Below are 21232 nucleotides of genomic sequence, written 5' to 3'. Positions count from 1 at the left end.
CTTAAATACCAGACATGGTTTAATTTAAAACTATTTTGTCCAAATTACGAACTAAGGAGAATTTTTGGAACCATACACAGATTTATGATACAGTCCATTTATAATACAGTCCATATCTGCAGCTTCTGACTGTGTTGCACAACCACTTTACTTCTGTGTCTTCCTCTTCACGTGAATCAAGTGCCTGCTTCTTAAGCACAAGATCCATCCTTTAAAATCACAAAACTTTTCCATGAGATCTGGTTTGTAGAACAGAGAAAACCATGAACAAATACAAATTGCTAATAAAATGTTCATGTTTATCTCCATAGTGAACGACTCAAACGTTCAGTTCCTGGACCAAGATGACGATGACGACCCTGACACAGAGTTATACCTCACCCAGCCGTTTGCCTGTGGGACAGCCTTCGCCGTCAGTGTGTTGGATTCCCTAATGAGTGCTGTAAGTCGAAAATGATTTAGCAGGCAGTATTAGTTTATTGTGCAGTGACATATAATATCCGTAAATGATCTGAAATATGCAAGAAATCTTGTGTTTTTATATCAGCCCCTCCCCAAAATGTGGGAACTCTTTTCTCCTCTCACGTTAAAACAATAGTTGACAAGACTGGGTATGATGGCTTCACTTGTCTCCCTTTCAGTTTGAGTGAGGTTAGAACAAAGCTGCCTTCAAGTGCGCTCCAGTGTAGACAAAGGTAATGCTACCTAATGGACAGCCCTCATCCATCATCTGAGTCAATAGCGCTGTCAGCAGCCAAGGGAGATGTCACTGTACCGTACAAGCAGGGGGAGACAAGAGACCGGGGTACAGACACTTGCCCTTTTTTAAATTAACAAAGCCGTAACAGAATGTCATTTAAAAGATAGCAACTTCATTGGGGAAAGTATACCTTCAGTCTTTTCATGCAGTTTGTAAACCTGACGTTTTCTACATAAATGTCAGTTTTTTTGCTGTAAGAAATGCCTGGACAGCCTGAATGTGTGCCAGGACTTCCTGTGTTGAGTGATGGGTATTTGGGTAACCTGCAGTAATTGGATTCTCCTTCTCTTCACTGGGTGTAGAGCGATGTGACACATCGGGGCACGGTTAGATAGCATCATTGGGCCTGGCCGGCACTCTGAGAAGGTTCAATTGTGACTGTGGTGGCGTTTGCTGAAGGATTTATCCCCTCTCTACCTTCATTCCTTTAGACATACTTCAATGACAATATCCTCACCTTGATCCGGACGTTGGTAACAGGCGGGGCGACGCCGGAGCTGGAGGGGCTGCTGGCGGAGGAGAATGCGCTGCGAGGCGGCTACAGCACGCCACAGACGCTGGCGAACAGGGACAGGTGTCGCGTGGCACAGCTGGCCTTGTACGACGGGCCCTTCGCCGACCTGGGGGTAAGAGACTGGTCTGTGTCCCCCCTGGACTCAGCACATCTATGTCTGCTTGTGTTGTGTAGTGAAAGGGATTGTATGTCCAAAAATAGGTGAGTTTAATCCATTCTAGTCATCCTCAATTAAGGGTATGAGCATTGAATAAAAACATCCCAACATTTCTTACTCATACAGTATGAGCACAGCCTTATAAATATGATGTTTTCCAATCAATAGAAAAAAGAAAGAAGTCTATACACATGGATATGATAAAGATCATTTCACTTTTTATATATTTAAAGATATGCAGTATTTTACCAAGCTTTCAATTATTCCCTTTAGGAATAGGTCTGCACTTTCAATACAGCTTGACATTGGTCAATAATGGAAATATATCAGAGTTTTACTCAATTTTTTACTACTGTGTCATTTTTTGTTGTTTTGAATGCTGCTGTGGACAAGCCAGTAGGATTATCTTGAAATGTTACACGTGACTTAAATCTACCTCTATCAAATGAACAATGATCAGTTCAGGACTTATTTTCTATGCTAGAGGTTTATAAATTCTTTGTAATTGATGATTATGATGTTTTTTTTTTTGCTTTTGTGAAAATATAGACTGTGTACTATATATTTAGGATTTTTTTGTCATTGTTTTGCAGGATGGGGGTTGTTACGGTGATCTGTTTTGTAAAGCCCTGAAAACCTACAACATGTTGTGCTTTGGCATTTATCGGTTACGGGACGCACACCTAAACCAACAAAGCCAATGTACCAAACGGTGAGTATGGACCTAATGTGTCCTAGCATTGAGATTTAAAACAGCCTTTGTTTCCACCTTTGCTAAATTTAGAACCGGTCTGCCATCTGCTCCTTTCCCCTTCCAGGTATGTCATAACGAATCCTCCCTATGCGTTTGAGCTGGTGCCCTCAGACCTGATATTCTGCCTGATGCAGTTTGACCACAACGCGGGCCAGTCTCGGACCAGCCTCTCCCACTCCTCCCATTCGTCCCATTCCTCCAGCAAAAAGAGCTCCTCCGTCCACTCTATACCGACCACCAACCGCACCAACCGCGTCAAGAGTAGGGACTCACGAGACAAACAAAAGTATGTGCCTGCCACCCGTTACTGTCCTAACTGTCCTTTTGCTAAGTGACAGTAACATGTGTTGGTGTTCATGTGTGTGTTTGTGTCTTACTGTGTTTGTATGTATTACTTGTATGTTTAAGTGTGCGTTTAACCCCATTCAGAACAGTGTGGTTGGGCCTTCCCAATGACATAGGGCAGAGAAGCCCCCCCCCCAAAGGGCTTCTGTCTTTCCGAGGGGCTGCCAATTTGTCCATACATTTCTTATGCCAAGAACTGCAGTACCTGAGTAATTCTGTCATTCCTAAGTAGCAAGGGGATTTTTCTTTTTAACAATGTATCTTTTTTCTCTTGCTCAAGACCAAATCAACAAAAATGCAGTAGTGAAAGCAGCCTTCGAAACCAATCCAAAAGCCCTTTGCAGTTAAAAGCAATCTGAATAAACAATTTGTTTAAGGTACACTTTGAGACACACATTTTGCTCGGTCTAAACTTGTTTTCTATAGTTACATTGAAGCTGAACCTTATTGTACTTGAATCGCACTTGTAATACGTCTTCAAGAAGTACATTAGGCTATGTTACACTGAACATCACATCCTCTCAATGCCTTTTGATTTCCATTGACATTCAAATGCTACACTTAGATGTTATTTGCCACCATGAAGTATTAATTATGATAAATTAAGATATTTGTAGGTACAAAATGTTGGTTATTAAATCATTTAAGCAACCTCAAGTGTTTTTACATTCTGCTACAACTGCCCTAATGCCTGATGAGGGTCTAAGATCAAAGAAGCAAACCAAATTGTATCAACAGTGTCGTACACCATAAAAATTGCAAAAAGTGAAGCATGTCAAACAATGTCATACTATAGTGTCCTAAAATTAAATGCCTTAAATGTTTAGTATAGCAAGTATTTGAGTGTGACAATAGCCATAATTTGGTAGGCTATGACTTAAAAAGTCATATTATAGTATGTCCCCAGCCAACCATACCTGAAATGCCTCGGCTTGGAGACGCTTCCACAACACTAAAGTGGTTACGTTACGTGACAACAACAATCCATCTGTTTGTATTTCTTTTACAAATATCTAAACATGTTCTACTATGAACACATTTAGAGGATTCTGAGGTATGCGTTTAAGTTATTTCTGCATGAACAAATGTTAAAGGTCCCATGTCATGGCCATTTCTACTGATCATAATTCCATTGTTGAGGTCTACTAGAATAGATTTATATTGTCCAATTTTCCAAACTCACATTGGTTTCTCATACAGCATCTCTGTATAGTATGTGTATTCACTCTCTGTCCTAAACGGCTTGTTGGAGCTCCTGCCCCCCCCCTCCCTCCCTGTGAGCCCAGTGTGCTCTGATTGGTCAGCTCGCCCACTCTGTTCTGATGAGTCCACCACCGTTACAGCGGAACATCAGTGATTATGGCGTTAGCAACCAGAAAAGGACACCAGTAATGACAAACAGATCAGAATGCTGCGTGGGGTCTGGGCGCCGTGTTGGCGGGATGTTGCGCGGCTCGCTGCTGTGAGGAGGGGACAGTGTGAGCTGTATTACTGGTGTCATTTCCTGGTTGCTGCGTGGGTTCTGCGAGACAGCGAGACATCACGAAACTCAGCCTGAACTCAGCCTGAGCACCATGGACGCGGGAAGGGGGGGTGCTGAGGGGGCTGCAGCACCCCCATCTGTGAGGCTCCACTAGCACCCCCACCCCCCCGCACCCCCAAACGCGGCGCACCTACAGTGTAAGCGCGCCACAATTTCGCCGCTGCGAAGCTCCACTAGCACCCCCCCCAGCGCGTCACCGTTTCGCCGCTGAGAGAGAGAGAGAGAGAGTGTGTGTGTGTGTGTGTGTGTGTGTGTGTGTGTGTGTGTGTGTGTGTGTGTGTGTGTGTGTGTGTGTGTGTGTGTGTGTGTGTGTGTGTGTGTGTGTGTGTGTGTGTGTGTGTGTGTGTGTGTGTGTGTGTGTGTGTGTGTGTGTGTGTGTGTGTGTGTGTGTGTGTGTGTGTGTGTGTGTGTGTGTGTGTGTGTGTGTGTGTGTGTGTGTGTGTGTGTGTGTGGAGCTCCACGGATTGGTCCATACAATATGGCTGCTTGATACATGCTACAGCAGCTAGATGCTAACTAAAATATTTTCTAATATATATACATATTTTTTAAACGTTTCGTTTTTGTTAGTTGTTGGTCTCCCCTACGGTTTAACCTTCTCCTCATCCATATATAATGAGAGCATCTGCTGTTTTTACACCCCTGTGCAGTATCTGTTATTAATGTTCATATTAGCGTTTTCCCTTTAGCTTACATTAGGTGTACTACTTTCTTTTTTCAAAGTGCAACAAGGATGAGTAGAGTGGGCCAAGGTATGGAAGTGAATGATTATGCATGATGTTAAATAATGCATTGAACACGGTTATGTCCTTGCTGACATTTTGCCCTCTGACAGAAAGCCAAGTAGTTTAGTGTTTCCAAATGACTGCATCAGGACCGCATGGCTATAACCTAAGCAGTACATCTCACTGTAGGTTGGACTGCAGAATGTGTGGTTGCAACTGAATGGTTTGATGTTCTTTCACTTTATTCTGTATCATGTTTGATGTTTTATTATTGGCAACTACTTGCACATGTGTTTACGTACTGCAGCACCACTGCCTTAAGTCATGCTGATGAAAATGCATGACCATGGACTTGCCAAGTGGATGAATCACCAGCGATATATTATGCCATATTCATTTCCTCCTATAAGAAAAGAAAGTTGCATCAAGCCAAAAGCCTGAAGCCCATCAAAAAGATAAAACCCTTGCCAGTATGAAATGTAAATGAAAAGTATGAACTCATATTGTGGTACAGTGAAGTTTGAAAACATATTGTATTTAACGGGTGACCTGCATGTCTGCTGACCCAACAAAAAAGCATGCTTCAAAGGCACTATGATACAAAATGTTTGAAAAGGTTGAAACTGGGACAATGGGACGTCATTCAAATAAATCTAAAAGCATATTTTTATCAGGCCAAATTTCCAAAACTCAATGAAAACAAGAAGTTATTTGAATATACATTGTTTGTGCACATGAACAAGAACTGAAATTGTAGTCTATGAAGCATTAACTGTCCCTATATGATTTTGTTTTTCCTCAGAAAAGACGTGGTTTACAGATGAGCCGGAGGATACCCACCTGAGGACCATACAGATCAAGCCTGTGAATACGCTCTCCATCAACCAAGTCATTCAGTTTAAATCCACAAGCAGCTTGATTCCACCCATCAGAGAAGCGGAGGACGAGTGCTGAGATCTGGCCCTGCGCTGACATCTGGACGCTCGACTCATCGTGTGGGAGTCAGACTCAGTTCATCTTCTCATCTGCAAATTAAATATCAGTTGAGTTTAGGTGAGACGAACACAAATCGCTTCCCTCATTCACCCCTGCAGCTTATTGTACGATCAGATTTAGAATCATACACATCAAGACAATCATCACAGTCAAATGCCGCCACCACTCAACCATTAGCTTGCACAGCTAATCTTTAGTGGTGACCGGACTCCATTACTTTTTTTGTTCCATTTTGGGGAATGAGGGTCATTCGAAGGAAACGGCAATGTAAAAACGACTTCTGCTACTATAAGAGGTGATTATTATAACTGGATCAAGTTTTGCAATTGTAAAAGTTGCCTTTTTAGCTGTTGATGAACAACTACTATTACTGCATTGACTTTACCCAGTGTTGCAGAGTTCTTCTTTACAGTATGTTCAAATGTGTATTTTACATCCAGCTGCAATCCCACCACAATGGCATTGTTAGTGACTGACTTCTCAGTGATTCTTTTGCCATTTGGAGCTAATTCACAACATTTGTGACAGTTAAGATGGCCAGTGTCCATGTGTAAATGGCATTTGGCTCCAGCCTTATCTCTATCCATTTATATATGTCTTATCTTTGCATTTTTGAGTCGTTTGTCATAACTGTTTTCATGTCGCTGTTTGGTTGCAATGTCCAAAACCCAGAAATCGTATGTAAAGCTTTTAAGTATCTGCAAGGTTTCTTCAGGGGTAAATCTTCTATCTTCTTCTTTTTTTAAACTAGCGCCAAATATGATAGAGCTGTTTTGTTGACATTAGAATATAACCAAAAATCTCAGACCGTTTATAATACAGTGACAGAGATATTAATTTACTTTAGGGAAAAAAGCTAAATACTATGGTAAAGCATGACACCATATGATAAGTCTGTAGATGATAAAGCCTCATATCGCAGTGGGCATCTTTAAGTCCTCCTTTGGCTGTAAGCACTGCCTGACACAGGATTGTCTTGGAGGCCATTCAGTGCTTATGTCCTCCATGACCAATCTTAATGCCAAAATCCGACATGGTCATGCTTTTTGTAGATGCATTAAAAAAAAAACAGCTCTATCATACATAATTTATTTGGCTATATGAGTGTTCCAATTGATGTTGGGGATCAATTACATATCTGATATTTTCATAAAATGAAGCACAGATCCATTTGTTTCATTTTGTACAAGCACGTGTTGAGAGCTTAGGGTGTTAATTAATCTTGTCTTGTCTTATTTCAATTGTAAAACATAGCTATATTGGCACTGTTGTCACTTTACTACAAAATCAATGAAAGGGAAAGAAAGGTAAACATTTCCCAAGCTCAATCCACAGGACGCATTGCAGTCTAGGCTAAGATTCATGTTGGATGTGCAAAGAGTTTATCAAATGTTTTTAGTGGCACAGAGAAAATCCATCCCTCAGTGCCAGTAATGTGCCGGGCAGTGCTGAAGCCAACGGAGGACTCCAGAAGACCCACTACTGCGAAAAGAGGCTTCGAAATTCAATCTCAATGTATTATTGTCACGAAACTGAGAAATGTACTTTCTCTTTGCTGAATTTTTTTTTTATGTAGTGTTTGAAATTCTTAATACGTCTCTGTAATTCCCTGGAGATAACTGTAGTAAATAATTTGAAGTCTTAAAACTATTTTTAAATTATCCATCATCAATAGCAGCGCCTGATAGCAATTCATTTTATGTTCTTTTCAAAGAAATCTGTAAAGCTTAATGTAAAAATATTTCTTTCTAGTGTGTTCTTGTTTGACAGTACCTGTGGGGTGGAGACACATTCGACATTGCAGTCTAGTTTGTATTATTTTGTCAATTTCTTTTTAGCACATTGACTTGTGGATACAATGACAGTGCTAAGTTGATATTTCTGACTATGTCATAACACCCAATAATGATTACAGTTTATTGTCTTGTACAAATAGGCTTGTACATAAAATTGTACATGATTTCATTTTGTATTTTCACAAATTAAAAGCTGATGTATTGTGTTCTACGTGGTGTCATGTTATTTATTTGCCCTTCACCAGAGATGGCAAAAGTACACACATCCTTTACTCAAGTATAAGTACAGATACTCGTGTTTAAAAATACTCTAGTAAAAGTAGAAGTACTGACTAAACTTCTTTACTCAAGTAAAAGTAAAGAAGTATGGGCTTCGAAATGTACTTAAAGTGGACCTATCATGCTATATTTGAATAATATACTGTAGGACCATACCTATATAAGGCATATTTATACTTTTTTTTTTTCAAAATACCAAACAGATCATGCATTTTAGCCATGCCTCATTTTGTAACAAACCTGTTTGGAAAATGTAAGAAGTAAAAGTATAAAGTCGTCAGAAAAATAAGTAGTCGAGTAAAGTACTGATACCAGAAAAATGTACTTAAGTACAATAACGAAGTATTTGTACTCCACTACTTCCCACCTTTGCCCTATACTCAAATAGCTCATGGGAAAAACATATTTTTCATATATAAAGCCTTCACCTTTGATGATGACATACTGTAGGGCATTTTCTGATCATGTGACACGGCATAGCTCCCTCTGGATAATGGCGATAAAAACACTCCACTTTCTCACCTTGAGTATGGAGGGGGCCCATCATGTTGGCTGTTAACGGTTTTACACACCATGGCACTGCGGGAGACTGTCAACATGCCAATAATATTTACAGTCTAACACCTCACAGAGGGCTGCTCTCCTGATCCTGCTGCCGGTGGCACCGTCACCTTCTTGATACAAACACACATCCCACCTGATTACTAAAGATATCAACTGCAAGGAAATATTATAGAATTTTTAATGAAGTTAGTGATTTAAATTTCGTAGTATTCAAACACTGTTTTTGGACATACTATACTATGACGTTATTTCTGATATTTTTTAATTCCATACTATGACATTTATTCAGTTATTTTCAACATACTATACAATGTCGATTTGTTATATTTTAATGATTATAAATAGTATACTATGTACACACATCCTTTACTATAGTCAAAGTATTTTTTTTAAATAGTATACCATAACTTTTATTTCAACATACTGGATTATTATCTTTTTACTGATATTTTAGACATACTATACTAAGACATTTATACAATGTAATTTATTTCAGAAATGTTGTACATTCTATACTATGTTGTCTCGCCTGATATTTTTTACAAACTATACTATGGCTTTTCTTTCTGATATTTTCGAAACACTATACTATTAGTTGCTTTTCTGAAATGTTCAACGTACTATACTATGACCTTTTTTTATATTTTTGACATTCTATACTATGTTTTTTCTGATATTTTCAAAAAACTTTGCTATAACTATTTTCGACACACTATACTGTGACCTTTTTCTGATATTTTTGACATACTATACTGTGTCGATTTTTGTTATATTTTTGAAATAGTATACTGTGACTTTTTTGTCGGCATACTAGATTATAATCATTTTTCTGAGTTTTCGACATACTATTACTTTTTTTTCCGACATAGTATATAAGGTCATTTCTTTATGAGATTTTTGACATACTATATTATTTCGTTTTTCCGACATACTTTACCTTGATCATTTTAGACATAATATATTATGTTGTGTTTTACAAAAAGCCTTATTATAGTATTGGTAGTTCTCTCTAAAGGTCCTCTCAGTCTGCTGATGCTCAAAAGTTACTGAATGATGCTCCATAGAATTGCGGCACCTTATAAATAAACCCAAGTAACTTATAAATTGAAGAAGATAACATTTGTTGAGTGACCTTTCTTCAAGCTACATTAACTACATGTAGTTACAAGTCACACTGGGTTGTACATGGATATACACACAGACATACACACAAATCCATAGCCCACTCTGAACACATCTCTCAGGCTTGGCTGGTGATAATAGTTTCCATGACAATGCAACACTCCAAGTGCATCAATGCCAGCCGGGATAAACAGTGATCCTTTACCAAAACAAGGGGGTCATTACGACAGCTTGTCAAATCAATGTTGAGAGTGTCCTGGCTGATTAAGGTGTCCCCTCTCCGTCCTGACACAGTGTCAATACTGGCTGGCCTGTGGCGGCACACTCCCATGATTGGACCGAAATGCCTATCAGTCAGGCAGCTGAGCTGGACTAATGATTCCCTGTGCTGCCTATTAGAGTGACATGACAATTTAATCCTGTGGGCCAGGCAAGGAAAAAGTGACCTTGGTGCTTTATATTGAGGCTGAGGTAAATTGACAAGAGCAGATAAATCTTTACCTTGGGCTATTAACAGAATTAAAGAACAACTAAGGCAGAAGGTCCTCTCTGTTTTGTTCTGTTTGTCTTCTTCTTTCTAAACACTGTTCTATAAAGAAAACCCCTTACATTTTAAAATAATCTGGCAATAGATAACCCCGTAATATCGTACACTGCATCATACAAATCCTGTATCCTTATCATTTCTAAAACATTTCCACTGCTCTATCGATCCCATGCTAAGATCAACAAAGGAGTCAAATAAAAGCCATAGGTTGAATTATTCTATGCTATTCTGTCAAGCTGGAATATTGAGAGTGGATATTGCTTGAAGCTCAAGGTTTTTCAGAAGTTCAAAGCCATTCCAGTATGGCCCCGGGGCAAGGTATATTGCCTTGGACATCTATCTTAAGGCTATGAGAACATTGACTACATGGTTGGAAAAAGGCCATGTGTTTACACAGATGTTTCAAGCTTTTAGCACACAGATCTTCCTGTACAGAGCTGCACCACCATCTTTTGTGCCAAGGGCCATATACATTTTGCATTAGGTTACCCTTTGATACAGAAAGAAAGGGGGGCAGGAGAGCTAGGAGACTTGCACGCAGTGTCTGAAACAGAGTAAAGATTCTCACCGCAGCCACTTCAATATTTGTATTAATCCAATTTAAATTTAAAACTTTGCTGTTAACATATCAGCCACTGTGGCTTCTGTTTTATTTCAAGCTGCTGCGAGGTGACCTAAACACAGAGAAAAACATCATGCCCCTCCACATTTAGCATTAAAACTGAAAATAAATGGCAAAAGATAAGAATTTCATCCCAGTTTTGAGGACAGACCGCCAGCACTGGGAGGCAATTTGCCCGTAAGGCACAGTTGCCGCACTGACCCTTTATGTTCCCTGTAAAGGTCAACAATTCCTTTTCTTTTGTTTCACTCCATGCATGCATAAATCAAAGCTTGTGGCTATTTTCATCTTTGAAGTGGGAAATACCACCCATCAAAAGCAAAATACCGCCTGCATAATAACAGAATATTGCTCCTTTGATAGAACATAAAATAATATCTGCGGATGTTGTTAAAATGTGTTTTATAGGTTGGTTTAAGAAATAAATGAAGTAAATGTGATTTGGTTAAGCATCAGCAATCAGTGCTTTCCTGTTGTTGTTATTATTATGCTAAATTGTAATTTTTCCACATTAGAATACACTCGCTTTTTCTTCTGTTCAAATAAATTAGCAATAACAAACAGCAAACAGATGGCAGTATCCAATAGCATCACTTCTCAGCACAAGTTGTAAACATGATTTACAATTTGCAAGATATTATTTACTGTGATTCATGTTTGTGTCAGCTCCACAGTGGAGGTTAATAGAAATGCCAGCATGCTCGCTGATTTACTTAGTAAAATTTTCATCCCAAGGTTCAGGTTCAGAAGATTGGAGTCAGAGAGAGTTACAGGATTCATGCATTATGCAGAAGAAGCTGACACGACCTTCAGCCATCACAGTCTTCTCTATATATCACACTGGGCTTGACCCTCCCAAGGCCACAGGGAGCATTTGATATATTTAACCACTACTGCCATTAAATTACTCACATTCTTTAAGAGCTGCAGACATTTTATACAGCGAGCCACATTGAGGCAATATCATTTTTGATTAAAAGTGGTTTTACACTTTGTATTTGCCTTTTACCGCAGGTGATGCTTCAGCAATAAGAAGGGATTCATAAGTCAACAGAAAACTAAATCAACAAATATATCTCCTGCATGGCCCTTCTGATTTTTATGCCTCACATTATGGCTTCACCATATGTCAGCCATATGTAGAAATAAAGAAGGAAAATCTGCTCCCGCTGTTTGATACAGAACACATCATAAAGTGATAGGAAATAAAGTGCTGTTTTAGAGGGTGAGGTCCATTTAAATATAATTGGCTTTAGAATTATTTATGACATTAATTGCCGCATTATCGACTGGCTGTCAGCTCCTTGGGCTTGCAGTCCATTCTTCTTCACAAAGAGCGCCAGCTCAGCCTAAAGTAGACTGACAAGCTAATTATACCATCTTCCCTCTCAATGATAAATGTCACTAATGTGAATCTGGCCTAGAAATAAGACTCCTTAGTCACCTCAACTGCAAAAGTCATCCACTCCAGCCAGGATCTTTAGATAGGGATGCTTGACTCTGCTTCATTTCTTCCTGGCTCAATATCTTAAAGAATTCAAACCACAAATTGTGAAATTGCTCTTGTTAGGTCATGTGTATTATCTATTAAGCATTAGACACACTTAAATATACAGTTATTTTATATTTACGGCGCCAGTATGGTATATAAAAAATGCTTGTGGGATGATTGAACGCCTTCAGTAAAAACCCCAACCACACTTTAATGACATCAGAACTGAACTTCTGGCATTAGCTCTTTTTTTTGTTGTTGCCACAACTAATTTGGTAACCATGTGACCACCCTTTCCACTTTTCAACATGGTTGGTCCCTTTTAAGTTATTGTCAAAATCTGGCACATACTCAATACACTGTATCAAGAATAAATGCAACTAAAATGACTAATGAATAATAATATTGATAATGATAATGTATTCCTTTATTTAAATAGTGTGTAGGATCAGGAATGTTTCACCCAACTAAGTAACATTTTTCCATCACTCCTCCCAAAAACTGTTTTCTATTTCCCTTTTTAATGAGGCTGTTTGAGACACTTAGGATGTATCCTGACAACAATGAGAGCTGACACTTACCAAACTTGGTATGTCCCAGAGCCATCTTCAGTGGCTGGGACGCTGTCAGCTCCACCCACATCAGTGGCAGTGTCTCAATGGTAGCGCGACACATGTCAGAAACTTTTAAATGTCTGCTCTTTTCGGCAGAGTGCTTCTGCAGCCCAAAGATGACATTTTATGTTTATTAATGTGCGCATAAAAACTGGTCAAAGAGTAAGCCGTATTTTCTATAATATTGGCAAAGCGTCAAAGATGAAGCTTGTATATTATTATAAGTCTGAAGCTCAGTTGAACCCACTGGATCGATAAACTCAAATATTCTTGACACATGAGCTTTTATTATATCTGATAAAATCCCGATAATTGATGACATAATTACTCTGCAGCAAAATCAGACAGCGAAATAAAAATTCAGCCGTACGCTCGGATGTTTGAGGAATAGCCATCTCTGGTGATTGCACATGCCTAGCGCAGCCAGAAACACATCTGAACTTTGACCTTCTTTGATCAGCAGTTTTGGCAAGGCAATCCATCATGGTGCTCTTACTGTCAGAGGAGGTGCCTGGCTGCAGCTGTGTGTCACTGGCTAAGAGGGGCTGCTTAAAGGCAATCATGTCAACCTCCACGCGACTGCTCAGACTCTCAGATTGAAGGAGGACTTGACAGGGCTAGAAGAGTCAGCTGAAGACACTGGAGGGCTGTGTCTGATTGCTCCGTGGCCATAAAGCAATGTCTGATTTTATCCTCTGTGAACACGCGAATGAATGGACTCAAAAATGGTTGAAATACTCCAAATGAATATCAGCGCTTTCTGCTAGACAGCTTTTGTTGTGTTTTGCTTTGGAGGTGGTGGATACACATTGTAAGAGGCAAAAGGGTGGTGCTTTGTATGAAAAAAGTGTCCTGTTTTTAAATAAAAATTAAATTTTACTACCTTAATTCTATGAAATTGCATCCATGAAAGCAATCCATTACCAGTGTCCTAAAGCTTCTCAGTTTTACGTTATAAAAAGACAGGATATTAACAATTTTTTTAGTCTGACCTTCAAAATATGTTTCTGCCTCGAGACAATGTCTAGACAGACAGATTGAGTACTCTTTAAAGGGATCACAGGCTGAGCAAAGTATGCTGCTGAGCCATGACTTTAACATACACTTTGCAATTACAAGAACTGTGAAACATTTATTTTTAGGCTCCTTTCAAGCAGGGTTTCAGGGTGAGCCAACCTTTTACAAACACACCAAAAAAACAACAAACCCAAGGGGAATAAAATATATTTGCATGCTCAGGAAAATTGGTGGTTGAGTGTGTTTTTGCCCGAGGCAGGAAGAATATATTGGTAGATTGTGCTGATGTGTACATTATAGGTATTTGGATTCTTATGCATTAAGAGAACTCCCGAGCAGCAGGTTACAGTATGTCATTAATTTAAATTTCTTCAAACTAAAATTCCACTTGTCAAATGGTGGAGAATGTAAGTACATCCGGGTATAGTGAGTAATATTCCAGCTCCACTGCCAATGGTTTCCTGATTGGGAAGCAGATAGAGTCATTCCAAACACTTTTATGCAGGCACCGAGAGCATTAACGACAAAAACGGGCCTGACTTTCAAACAAAGAAGCTGAGTGACGGCTTGCTGACTGCAGCTCCGAGTGTGCAATAACATGATGTGAAAAGACATTGTCAGGAGACGAGCCCAGATTGTACATAGTGACAGAAAACAGAGATGAGGACAGAGATACTGGTGCCATATTAGTGGCCAGCATATTCAAACACTATCCTTGAGTCTAAGCAAACTTGACATCACCTCCAATGGCTTCAAAGTGTTCGCTCCACACCACCACCACCCGCCCCCCCCCTCTTATGTCTGCAGCCAGCTTTCCCCTGTGATGTGTCTCCAGACTCTGCTCTCTCTTATGAAGAGAGTTACCAGCAGGCCTGTTCTGTCAGGAGAGCAGGATCGGGGTGCCGCGGCCTGCGGATACCCTCAGTCAATCTACATTTGGTCATCGTGGTGGGAAGTGTGCTCATTTTTTCCGATATCTGAGCTACTTGAGGTGATCCGAACACTGAAGTGTGAGGAGCTGTCACTCTGCATAAAGGTCTGCTCCAGTGGAAGATGTATGGCTTCTGATATGCTAAGAAGGGGGAGGGGGTGGAGATCTCTCCATCCTGATAGGCTGTTAGGACACTGGGGACCTTATAAGACAGAGACAGAGGAGGAAATGTATTCCACTCCGTCCGCCCGGGGACAAGAGGTCGGCGGGGAAGGAGGCAGCTCATCACAAGGCCCCCTGCAGTCCCAGGACAGATTTATGCACTTACCGGGACAATCATGGGGGAGATATTTAAAAGCTATATCAAAATATGACCAAGAGGCCAGCAGAGAGAAGAACCAAAAATATGATACGTCTTTGTTATGAGGGGAAAGTTGGAAGACAAAAAGAGAAATGTGATTCACTTGGTAAAACTGATGCTGGTGCTGTTTGCTTGAGTTGTGTGTTTTCACTGGAGGGCGTGCTGTAAGCCAGCCCAGTGGCAGTGGCTGGGCACCGCTGTGTGCTCCACAGGCCATTAACAGTTCACCACACTGACTCCAGCAGGGCAGCAGCTGGGGAGAAAGGAGCATGAAGCAGCGGTGCAGGATCTCACCGGCACAAAAAGAAACATGGCCAGAGGCAGGGAGGCTGGAAAACGCCCCGAGTAAAGTTGGCAGCTGTGCAGCTGTGTGTGATAAAGTGCAGCTCAATGTAAATACACTCTGGGGCTCCCTGCACAGCTGGCGACCGTAGGTTACAATTCTGAAGGATGGAGTGCAGGAAAGGGATAGAGGGAGGAAGAGATGGATGAGGGACAGGCAGGGCTTGCATCTACACATCATCTGTCTGAGGTGGAGAGAAGGATCAGGGCCAGATTCATGAGGAAAGGGAAGATGAGGAGGAGGGTGAGAAAATGTTATTGTGTCAGTAAGAGGAGAAAAGAACACTCCTGTCTGAAATGCATGGGCGTCTGCAGACAATTAAAGAGGCATTAGCATGAGGGCATGGAAGCAATTTGGGCACTATATACAGTACTGTATGTTAGCATCAGTGTTCAATACATATTCTAACCTTCATTTATTTGACTAAAACCCTTTTTATGACATGTGAGGTATAACATATATATGTTTATATAATGTTCATGTACCCAACACAACTTATCTGAGTGAACTGAAGGATTAGTTTACATTGTAAATCATTCATTTCCACTGTTGTCATTGCTGATATTTCCCTGCTCCCGAAGGAAACATGGAGACACATCTGATAAAGTTATGCACACATTTATTTTTCCCTTCCAGTGATTTAGCTTGACTGTGCTTGTCACCATGATTTAGAGGAGTCTGCACTATGCGTTCTGTTTATTGTGACCAAACAAGAGTGGCTCCTGCACGCTTTCGACTTCAGTGTTATTGATTAAAGTTTTAAATGGTTGCTATATAACCAAGGGACTTCTGGGAGATTAATGTGCGTCAATGTTCATCTGTAATTCATTAGCCATTTAGACAGCTCAACCACAAGGACTGTGTCTTGAGAGAAAAGGCCATATTTCACTCAGTGGAGGTATGAAGGCAAACTAAAAGCTACGCATATTAATGCAAGATAGATTTTATGTTATAAAGAGTAAGACTGAGGATGATTATCTTTTATGTTTAAAAATAATTGTGGTGGTTCACTTTAGATTAATAGATGAGTGTGGTAAATTGTGTTTATATCAGTGTGTTTTTTTGTTCTGCTCCAAATGGCCCAAACAATGTTATTGATGCAGCTTCAAACCAAACATAGAACTCGTGGATCCAATAGTGAATATTCAAGAGATTTATAGATCAAATCAGGATCAAAAGTTAAAGCCTCAGCTAGAAAGTGACTTGATTCCTTGAAAAATAATACATTAACATCAATTCTTCATGTGAGACAAAATAAGAAATATGACTGAACATGAAAACTGAGCTGGCTGTATATGAAGGCAAGTTGTGTCCTGAGGCTTTGGGTCAGCAGTCAATTAAATTATCACACTAAACTGAAAGACTTTTAAAATCCCCTTACTGAATAATGGTTGTCAGACACTCTGTATCCTCCATGACGTTCTGTAAAAAAGGTTGCAGCAATGGGATTAGGGCTTGATCCTCAGCTACTGCTGTGCCCAGTCTAAAATGACTATCCTCTTATCTCAAGGCAACAGAGCTACATTATGTTATGTACCGACTTCGTCAAGATAGAATGGATGTCACCGAAATTAATTTAATCTTCCCTAAATTAGCTTCTTACTATGAACTCTCGCAGTCACAATTTATGTCCTCCAGAATTCAATTTCCTCTGCGGTGTGATATGCTTTTATCAGTTGGTAACTATTCGCTGGCCTCCAATAAAATGAGAGCTGTCAGAGAGACCAGAAGCGGATAGTGTTTGATGGCGACCATCTTGTGACCACTGGAACGCTCGCCCACATCTACCAGGGATAACAAATGAAAGACTTGAGGGTTCCCAGACTTTTCACCACAGCTCCCGCTAAGGCAACAGTAATTTCAGAATCAGATCAATCTGGAATCATTTTAATCCAATTACTAGTCATTAAAGCATTAGAGTGTATCGCTGTTTGATTCATGGTTGCTGGAATGCAAGAAAGGGCATCTGATGTCGGAAATGTTTTGAGTTAAGACAACCAGATAACGGCTTGGAAAGATGCCTTTAGCTCATTTCCACACTAGCTCTTGCGTAGAATTGTACATTAAATCAATTAACTGATAAGTCTTGATTGGATTTTAATATGTTTAACCTGTTGAAGTAATACAAACCATCAAAGTTAGCCCAGTGCAAGTGTGGCTAAAAATGCCAAATATAATGCTAGTTCCTGTCTCTCTAATGTGACTATAAGGGGCTGTTCTCTGTTTAATAAAGTTGTAATTGCACTTGGAAAACGTCTGTTTTGGCCTTTTAGGATATTGACAGGATTTATATTTATCTAATTCATCACTATTTTACACAAATAATCCGTTTAATTACATGAGAGTGGGGATTTCAGTTTATAGCCAGATACAGATAGTGAGAAAGTAGCTTTTCCAAATGGAAACATTAACATTCCTCAGCCAAATATACCAAAATGCATTGCTTAATGAAAGTAAAGGACTAACTTCCATCCGGAAATTTGATTTAACAGACAGTTATATATTTTGAAGCCATGTAAGCTCCGTCATGGGTCCCCCTCACCAGAAAAAATCCAAATGTCACCTGAGATGTTAGGTGCCCACCCAGCTGTCTGGTCCCCATTATTACTTTCATCTTGTCTCAGCTCCCGATGCTTAATAAGCTAGTACCTGAGGGTCCTGCCTCCATCTCTAAACTCTGATTTGATGTGGCAAGGAGACAGAAAACAGGGAAGAGGGGGGGCAGAAATAAAAGAACAAGGGATCAAAATAACTGTGCCTGGCTGGCTGAGTGGAGTGGGGCCCATCAACACCAATAACCGTTAGCTGCGAACACGCGTGTCACAGCGAGACAAGTGTCATATCACTCAGCCCACTGCTTCATTTGACTGGAACACATCAATCACTCAGGGAAATCCACACAGACGTGCAGAGATAGGCCTCACCTCTGGCTCCCTCATTACGTTGCGTCAGTGTTAGTGAAACCCTGGCCTGTCAGGAATTCACTGTCGTCTCTCTCCGAAGGAGCCTCTCTTGTCCGGTTGTTTCTATCCACCACGGGGTGAGAACAGCACGGCGAGGTGCAACAGTGCACAGGAATCATACAGCTATTACATATATGTCAATGTGTTTGGTGTTTTAGCTGACCTCTGCTACTACCCAAAACACAAAACATCTGCATGGCTGCACCCGTCCGTGCCCATGAGCTGGATTCAGATCCTAAGTGCAAATGACTCATGACAAAGACGTGCTTACCAGTATGAAAGGTTTATGAATGCAACAAATTATTGTTGTCATAATCACTTACTTTTTTTAATTTATTGTATAAAAGAGAAAATGCCCATCAGAAGTTTTTAGGGGTTGCAGATTTTAAGGTCATGTCCTCATATTGCTTGTTCTTCTTAACCAGCAGTCTTAAATCCAAAGATATAAAATGTATCTTAGGTTTGGTACTTTTCCATTTATAAATTACATATACAATTAATTGATTGTCCAAATTGTTGATTTACCTTTAGAAAAAATGCCCACGTTTGTTGTTCAACAGTAAAAAAGTTTAGCATAGAATTAGTGTTTGTAGTCCCTGGCCTAATGTTAAAAAACAACTGGACAACAAAAATATTTCCATTCATTATCAGTCCATTGACTAATTGATTCACTAACAAGCTCACTTGTCTGCCCTAGTTGTCACCCATTGACATCCAAAATAACCACTGGACTGGTATCATCCATCATTTCACATTCATGACAGAGCAGCCCTTTCATAAAAAACGTGTTATTCAACTCAAAATCTCTATGTACAGAGTGCAAATGAGCAGTATCCCTTGGCGGCGGGCTTTAACGAAGGATTAAAGGCTTATTAACAAAGGCCTCCCTTGAAAGCCTGACTCTCTCCCTAGCCACCACCATGCTGCGCCCAGCTGTGTATACAACTGGAGGTAGAATAATAACGGTTATACATCACTGCACCTGAGAGCCCAATCATCTAAATCTTCCCCTGCCATCGCCTCCCAGAGTCCATTACTTTATTGACACGCAATCTTAAGAAGGAGAGAAATATTGCACATGTAAGGTCACTTGGTTATGAAGACATATTATCATATTATCTGCATGAGGGTTGTAGGGCTCAGGCCTGACAAAGCTAATTATAATTGGACATGATACAGAGCTCAGAGCATATTACGTGCTTGGCTGCATGACAAAGTCGCGGCTGAGATATGAGGGGAGAGAGGAGTGGAGCATGAGCTGAAACTCAATGCGAATAGGGTGAAGCTGCACAATAACAGCAGCAGGCTCTCTGATGATAATTTATGGATACATCCACTATGAACACCGGGCCAAACCTGTTCCTGCTTGTTCACGAGGCACATGATGGAAAGAGCCAGTTGTTCAAATACACATTTCTTATGCACGCTGACTTGAAACAGCTCTAATGTCCTAATGTCACGTTTGGTTAGTGACAACAAAAGGGGCCCCGTGGCTTCTTATCTCCACTCCCAAGGTTATTTCAGTATAGCCAGACACAAACAACAGTTTCTGTTTTTCTTCCTAAATGATTAAATCCTTCCCCAAAAACAGGAATGCCTTTTTTTCTTAAACTGGCTTCTCTAAACATAGTACAACAGGCAAAACATAACTACAGTAAGTCAAGTGATACTGTAGATTTCCTTTCCCTCCCTCATAGAAGAGCGATTTAAGAGCAGACTCGGAGGTCAGGTGTTAACTTTAGTTTAATAGTGTCAGGCACAAAGATGGCTTTTTCCCCACTCATTTGCAGTGATTCATTTGCTTCAGAGGTCTATTAATATAATATGCATTCACTTATTCCCATGAATATGACTATTTTTACAAGTGGTCTCAACCCTATTAAAGTAAAGCACTATTTAACTTCGCACTTCTTAAAGGGCTGTCATCTTTGCACTAATGGAAATGTACGGAAATCGAAATCATTTCAGAGGGTTGACTTTAAAGGTTAATTTGAGGAGTTAAATCTGCATAATGTATGATGTGGCAGGAGGTAGGCTGTAGGCTGTAACCTAGTAGTATTCTCTCTCTGTGAAATATCAAATAAGATACACCTTGGAAACATTGTAATTTCTTTCTTGCCCATACTTGGTAAGGTTAAGAGGAAGATCATGGTTTGGGTTCAAACGATTACTCTGTTAAGGTTAGGGGAGCTTTGCAGCCATGACAGCAGAAGATGGAGATCTGAAAACGCTGGCAAATAACTCAGCATGGCTAAATTCCCCTCGCCTTGTGTATAAGTGTCAGTATTATATTATTATTATATTACATGTTACTTGTTAGATGCTTTTATCCAAAGTGACTTACATACTCAATACTGTGGACAATCCCCACAGGAGCAATTTGGGGTGACACAACGACATGCTGACTGCAGTGGGGTTTGAACCTGTGCCCCCATGATCCGAACACCTACGGACAACCCACTACGCCACACGCCTCCCAGTATGTTATCTGTGTATACATGTATGTGCAACTGTGTACATGTAGTGTAAGTCATGTGTGAATATGCTATTGTCTTTCATTTAGTTCTATGTTGAGTCCAAAACATCAACAACACGAGAACAATAAAGTGTATCTTATCGTAGAAATGTGTTTTACAAAATGGGCCAACTAACCCTTTAAAGCAACAAAATAAACCTTATTATCGTGACAAAAAGCAAGCAGTCTATACATTCTTTCTGGAAGCCAGACGCCTCACAGCATCAACTGAATTGTATGGATTTAGCTTAATTAGGACAAAGTATCTGGAT

At 40.1% G+C, this 21232-nt stretch overlaps 1 protein-coding gene across 13 annotated transcripts in view; it reads left to right on the top strand.

Annotated features, from left to right (window-relative positions):
* LOC117473796 (calcium-activated potassium channel subunit alpha-1) overlaps positions 1-7801 on the top strand; it is a 78483-nt gene extending 70682 nt beyond the window's left edge. For 7 of the 13 annotated variants that reach the window (XM_034119682.1, XM_034119681.1, XM_034119678.1 and 4 more), the window contains 6 exons: positions 312-442; positions 1192-1386; positions 2025-2143; positions 2250-2471; positions 3013-3014; positions 5601-7801. In XM_034119682.1, coding sequence (XP_033975573.1) covers positions 312-442; positions 1192-1386; positions 2025-2143; positions 2250-2471; positions 3013-3014; positions 5601-5752 — 821 coding nt within the window. In that variant the 3' untranslated portion in view covers positions 5753-7801. Of the gene's footprint in view, positions 1-311; positions 443-1191; positions 1387-2024; positions 2144-2249; positions 2472-3012; positions 3015-4796; positions 4826-5600 lie in introns of all 13 variants that reach the window. The other 6 variants (XM_034119683.1, XM_034119686.1, XM_034119679.1 and 3 more) reach the window with 3 other exon arrangements.
* The last annotated feature ends 13431 nt before the right edge of the window (positions 7802-21232 follow it).

Source organism: Trematomus bernacchii, unplaced genomic scaffold (assembly GCF_902827165.1).
Source record: "Trematomus bernacchii unplaced genomic scaffold, fTreBer1.1, whole genome shotgun sequence".
NCBI classification, from domain to species: Eukaryota; Metazoa; Chordata; class Actinopteri; order Perciformes; family Nototheniidae; genus Trematomus; species Trematomus bernacchii.
The sequence above is the reverse complement of the archived record's forward strand: the minus strand, read 5'-3'. Positions and strand labels throughout refer to the sequence as shown.